General features: G+C 42.7%; 1 protein-coding gene across 1 annotated transcript; it reads right to left on the reverse strand.

The window, feature by feature from the left end:
• Nucleotides 1-242: 242 nt before the first annotated feature.
• LOC132454524 (VIP peptides-like) lies at nt 243-6,095 on the reverse strand. Its single transcript, XM_060047934.1, has 7 exons — nt 5,891-6,095; nt 4,648-4,733; nt 4,280-4,360; nt 3,366-3,470; nt 2,771-2,902; nt 1,439-1,544; nt 243-850 (listed from the first exon to the last, which is right to left on the reverse strand). Exons 2-7 carry the CDS (start codon nt 4,731-4,733, stop codon nt 842-844), a joined length of 519 nt encoding a protein of 172 aa, XP_059903917.1. The 5' UTR covers nt 5,891-6,095; the 3' UTR covers nt 243-841.
• Nucleotides 6,096-6,681: the final 586 nt, after the last annotated feature.

Genomic DNA, 6,681 nt, shown 5'->3' on the forward strand with positions numbered 1-6,681 from the left:
CCTCTCTCTGCCCTTCTCTCCTGGGGTCAACCTATCATGCCTGTGAGTTCAGCATGGTGTCAGGGTGCCTACATAGACTCAGCGTACTCTCACCTCACACGTTCTCCTCCATGTTGAGTTCTGCGTGGAATGCGAATACGCGGGCGTTTCTAATGACTGATCTTGCCCTTGGCTGACATGGACGGCCGGCTCATGGTGAACAGAGATAAAGACGGAGAAAAAGACACAACGCGAACCAGCACTTATTTCAAAGTTCAAGATAATTTATTCAACATCTCATGGTCTTCAACATTCAGGAGTACAACATCAAGAAAGATCTAGTCGGACAAATCAGAACCTGCAGAACAGAGTGGAGAGCAGCTGCCTGCTCCATCAGGTGGGGGAAGAGGTGGAGCACAGCAACTGTGCTCGACCTGGTAGAGGGAGAGAGGTGGAGCAGAGTCGTCTGTGCTCCACCTCTCTCTCCACCTGCCAGCCCAGCATCTCCAGGGTGGAGCAGAGCCATCTGCTTCATCAGGTGGGGAGAGAGGTGGAGCACAGCTGTCTGCTCCATCGGATGTGGAGCTAGGTGGAGAACAGCTGTCTGCTCCATCGGATGTGGAGCTAGGTGGAGAACAGCTGTCTGCTCCATCGGGTGGTGAGCTAGGTGGAGAACAGCTGCCTGCTCCATCAGGTGTGGAGCTAGGTGGAGAACAGCTGTCTGCTCCATCGGGTGGTGAGCTAGGTGGAGAACAGCCATTTGCTCCGTCGGATGAGCTAGAGTCTGCTGAGGTTGTGATGAGTGGAGGACATGAAGACGATACAGAAGGAGTTCAGAAGGTTCTGGAAGGGAGGATGATCATCAGAGGTTCTGGGGAGAGAGAGAGAGAGAGAGAGAGAGAGAGAGAGAGAGAGAGAGAGGGGGGGGACAGTGGAGCTGAGACCAAGCTTCTTCACAGAGTAGTCATCTAGCACACTACACCATGTGCTCACAAGAAAAAACACCTGGACACACAAGCAGTAGTATTAGTAATTGGATTAGTATAAGTAGCATAAGTATAACAAGTGTTAGTAGTAGTAGTATTAGAATGAGTTGTATAGTAATTATTATTAGTACTAGTAGAAGTAGCATTGGTAGTAGGGTGTGTGTTTGTTAGTGTGTGTATATGTGTTTTTTGCATTTGGCATCTGTGTGTCCGTGTACACATGTGTGTTTGTTTGTGCACCTGTATGTGTGTATGTGTACTTGTGTTTGCATCCGTTTATTTTTGTGAGTGTGTGTTTTTGTGGGCGTGTGTTTGTGTGTGTGTGTGTGCGTGTGTGTGTGTGTGTGTGTGTGTGTGTGTGTGTGTGTGTGTGTGTGTGTGTGTGTGTGTGTGTGTGTGTGTGTGTGTGTGTGTGTGTGTGTGTGTGTGATTTTCGTACATGTGTGTGTATGTTTGTGCACTTATGTCTGTACCATTGTCAGCTGACTAAGAACGTCTTCCAAAGAGAGATCTGAGCCTTGATGTGAGGGGGCGGAGTCAGTCCTGATCGACAGTTCTGTCCGGCCAATATCATCCACACTGTGGGCGGGACATCAATATCAATACAGAAACACCCAGTACTGATACTCCCCTAGACCCAGTACTGATACTGTAACCTACACCCAGTACTGATTCTGTAACCTAGACCCAGTACTGATACTGTAACCTAGACCCAGTACTGATACTGTAACCTAGACCCAGTACTGATACTGTAACCTGGACCCAGTACTGATACTGTAACCTGGACCCAGTACTGATACTCCCCTAGACCCAGTAGGTCTTATCTTATACATCATATTTCCAATACAACACCAACAGTGTGTGCTACTTCAGTAATTCATTTGTTAGAGAAGAGTTTGAGGGAAGATGGTGCTTGATTGGTTAGCTTCGATGCTTAAAAATTGATCTGCAAGCGTGAAATGAGTTCCGTCTGGATGTCCAGGGACGTCTGTCACTCCAACATTCTAATACCATATTGTTGTTGTTCTTGTCTAGTCACCTGACTCTATTGCTCATAACTTAGTATAAGTTACAATAATAACAATTATTATTAAACGTATTCTACTGAGTTCTATCATAATATCTTGGAGAAGGTTGCCTTTAGTTATAAGGTTAGAGATGGTTAGTTGAGGTGTTAGGTTAGAGATTTTTAAGTTGAGGTATAGGCTAGATATGGTTAGCTAAGGTTGGAGGTGGTTATCGTAACTAGGTCCGTGCTGCACTCCATTTGGGTGACTATAAGGGTGGTCATGTTTGAACTGTTTTATTTTAGAGTTTGAAGAGGATGATGCATGTGCTGGTGCTCCATGCAGGAGATGTCTCCCTGAGTGTCTCTGGGGATGACTGGTGGTTTAACCTCTGCACACTCTTTACTCAATGTGCAGGTGTTCACTGAGCATCTCTAACCAAGTACTTTAATGCTCAGCTTAGTTGGTTTTTTAGAGGAGGCTAAGTTCAGTTACGTTAGAGATGGTAATTTGGTTAGTAGCTTAGATATGATTGGTTAGTTAGTAGGTTAGAGATTGTGAACGACTTAGTAGGTTAGAGATGGTGGTTAGTTACTAGGTTAAAGATGGGGATTTAGTTAGTAGGGTAGAGGTGGTCGGTTAGTTAGTAGGTTAGAGATGATGTGTTAATGAGTAGGTTAGATATGGTGGTTGGTTAGTAGGTTAGATAGGGTGGGTTGGTTAGTAGGCTAGAGATGGTGGGTTAGTTAGTAGGTTAGCGGTTGTGGGTTAATAAGTAGGAGATGGTCAGGCGCTCACCTCCTCTTCCCTGCGAGGACAGAGTTGAGGTATTTCTTGGCGGCCATCTGCTTGCGGAAGCGGCTGTAGTTATCAGTGAACACGGCGTCCGAGTGGCGCTTCACCGGCAGCTGACCCTCCATCACATCACCGCTACACACACACACACACACACACACACACACACACACACACACACACACACACACACACACACACACACACACACACACACACACACACACACACACACACACACACACACACACACACACACACACACTCACACACACACACAGGAGTGTTATGGTCCCATGTTCACGCAACGCAAGGACCACGCAGACGCTTCGGCGCAGTCGTGAACCTCTTTGAGTAGAGTTGAGTAGAGTCGGCTTTTAGTGAGCGGGCCAATCACAGCCCTTGCTTCTGCGTCGCCTCGACGGAAGGTTACAGTTTTGGGAGGCACTCGTCAAGCCCTTGCGGGGGACGCAAGGAGGGTCCGCAAGGACGTAAGGGGTCCGTAACCCCTTGCATTGTGTGAACTTGGGACCATAATCAGCCCTTTAGAAGGGTTGGTCGGGTTAGTAGGGTTAGTGTTGGTAAGTTAGGGACCTACTTGACTCGTTTGGAGATCAGAGACTCCAGGTAGTCTTTAGCTGACAGCTGACCCAGCAGCTTGCTGTAGCCACTGGTGAACAGGCCGTCTGCATGCCTGGTAGACCTACACACACACACACACACACACACACACACACACACACACACACACACACACACACACACACACACACACACACACACACACACACACACACACTCACACACACACACACACAGACACACACACACACACACACACACACACACACACACACACACACACACACACACACACACACACACACACACACACACACACACACACACACACACACACACACACACACACACACACACACACACATACACCATAGTCTAAGTAACTCACCTTTTTGAGAAACATACACAACCATTTTATAAAATATATTTTATAAATGACCTTTATTATTATAGTAGTAGTAGCATCCTTCTTTCTTTTTTCTCTCTAACCCTCTCTCTTTCTATCTCTCTCTTTCTGGATGTCTCTCTCTCTCTATCTCTCAGTATCTCTGTGTCTGTGTGTGTGTGTGTCTCTCTCACTTTCACTCTCCCTCTCTCTGTCTGTGTGTGTATGTGTGTGTGTGTGTGTGTGTGTGTGTGTGTGTGTGTGTGTGTGTGTGTGTGTGTGTGTGTGTGTGTGTGTGTGTGTGTGTGTGTGTGTGTGTGTGTGTGTGTGTGTGTGTGTGTGTGTGTGTGTGTGTGTGTCTCTCTCACTCTTACGCTCTCTCTCTCTTTGTGTCTCTGTGTATATGTGTGTCTCCCTCTCGCTCTTACACTCTCGCTCTGTTTGTGTCTCTGTGTGGGTGTCTCTCTCTCTCTCTCTCTCTCTCTCTCTCTCTCTCTCTCTCTCTCTCTCTCACTCTCTCTCCCTGTATGTCAGTGTCTCTCTACCTGGTCAGGTCATACAGTAGATCCAAGTCCTCCTGAAGTCCGTGGTTCCAGTCTCCGTCGTTGGTGTCCAGACTTCCAGACCTTCAGATAAAGCAGTTAGACCGTTGCAGTTAGACCTATTTACTACTCCAGGCAGTGGCCAGGCTTAGTCCATATAGTTTATATATAGTAAGCTATAGTTATACAAATACTTATTCTACAACTCAATCAAATGGTGTTTCAAAAAATATGTAACGTTTTAAATTATACACTTTCAAAATATTTAAATATAATTCAGTCTTATCTTGATCTAAATAATAAAACTGTACATATATATGACATATTTTAATGCTTTTTTAATGCGTTTGGTTAGTAGTGAGGATCGCTACCTGGAGGCGAAGGCAGCTAACGGCAAACTTGCAGCTACCGGGGCGCTAACAACTACGAGCATCACGAAGAGGTTCAGCCTGTTCATCTACAAGACAAACATACATTCATAATTAACATATATGTATATATATATATATATATATATATATATATATATATATATACAATACACATATATACAGATATAAAACATATATATTCCACACATATGCATATATAAATATATATAACCAAATAAACATAAACAATACACATATACATATAAAATATAAATATACATATATTACGGCATAGACATATTCTTACAATAAACAAAACACCTATAAACATATTTAATGCACATTTATACCTACATATACATACATACATCTGCAACACACTCCTGAATATACATACATAAGACATTTATAATTCTACAACACACACTCCTCAATATACATGCATAATACATGTATCAATATATAATAAATATAAAAAATACGCAATACTAAATGCACACATACATACATACATGTACTATTAATACACATTCAGATCTTAAATTTCTATGAAGATACTTGCAGACATATTGGTATGTTTTGTTTAGTCTGTCTCATCAAGAAACCTATATGTAAGTAGCTAACCCATCAATACAACACAAATAACCTATATATAAGTAACTAACCCTCACACAAAAAGCCTAAGTAGCTAACCCATCAATACAATACAAAAAGCCTGCATTTAAATAACTAACCCATCAATATCTTACAAAAAGTCTATATTAAAGTAACTAACAAATCAATACAATGCAAAAGCCTGTGTTTAAGTAACAATCACATCAATACAAAACAAAAGCCTGTGTTTAAGTACCTAACCTATCAATACAATACCAAAAGCCTATATTTAAGTGACTAACCTATCAGTACAAAACAAAAGCCTGTGTTTAAGTACCTAACCTATCAATACAATATCAAAAGCCTATATTTAAGTGACTAACCTATCAGTACAATACAAAAGCTTGTGTTTAAGTACCTATCCTATCAATACAACACAAAAAGCCTATACCTAAATAACCTACCCATCAATACAATACAAAAAGGATATATTTATGTATCCAAACCAACAATACAACACAAAAGGACTTTGTTTAAGTAACCAACCCATCAATACAACACAAAAAGCCTGTATTTAAATAAGTAAACCACCAATAAATCTATGTGTAGTTTACATTCGTTGATGTGCAAATAGTTGAAGTCCACTTACAACAGCAGGTCTAGAGGCTTCAGGTCTATAGATCTAGAGGTTTCAGGTCTAGAGGTCTGGAGGCTCCGAGTCTAGCAGCTTCAGGTTTATAGATCTACAGGTTTCAGGTCTAGAAGTCTAGATGCTTCAGGTCCGTGATGCTGGAACGCTGTCCTTCCAAACGATCGCTCTGACAGCATTCCCATCCCACGGCTTTTAACCCAGAGCCCGGGCATGACACGCGTGCGGTGGTCCTGCTGCCTGACGTCATGCAGAACAACAGACGCTCCACCTCAGCTTTACAAGTCAGAGAATCAGAGGCGTCGGGAGCCACGTACTATTCGACTCACTCCTGGGATTTTATTCAATTATAAAACATGTTCTGGTCATTTGCAGCTAGAAGATCATTTCCCGCTATAACGACTAGCCTGTTCCTCTGGGTGGGCCCCCCTGCCTGTCAGCCAGATCTCTATCATATCACCTAAAATAACCATCTCTAAACTCATACCTAACCTAACCATCTCTAAACTCATACCTCAACTTACTATCTCTAACCTAATACCTAAAACAACCATCTCTCAAGTACCTATCCTAACCATCTCTAACCTAAAACCTAGAATAACCATCTCTAAACTCATACCTAACCTAACCATCTCTAAGCTAATACCTCAACTTACCATCAGTAACCTAATACCTAAACTAACCATCTTTAACCTCATACCTTAAATAACCATCTCCAACCTCATTCCTAAACTAACTATCTCTAACCTCATACCTAAACCAATCATCTCTAATCTAATACCAAAACTAAC

Source organism: Gadus macrocephalus, chromosome 3 (assembly GCF_031168955.1).
Source record: "Gadus macrocephalus chromosome 3, ASM3116895v1".
NCBI lineage: Eukaryota > Metazoa > Chordata > Actinopteri > Gadiformes > Gadidae > Gadus > Gadus macrocephalus.

Excerpts from the sequence above, each read along its gene's own strand:
- LOC132454524 (XM_060047934.1), bottom strand. The coding sequence starts at position 4,733 with ATGAACAGGCTGAACCTCTTCGTGATGCTCGTAGTTGTTAGCGCCCCG. Across the intron at positions 4,361-4,647 it reads TTAGCTGCCTTCGCCTCCAG|GTCTGGAAGTCTGGACACCA; the intron begins GTAGCGATCCTC and ends CTTTATCTGAAG. Across the intron at positions 3,471-4,279 it reads CTACTGTATGACCTGACCAG|GTCTACCAGGCATGCAGACG; the intron begins GTAGAGAGACAC and ends GTGTGTGTGTAG.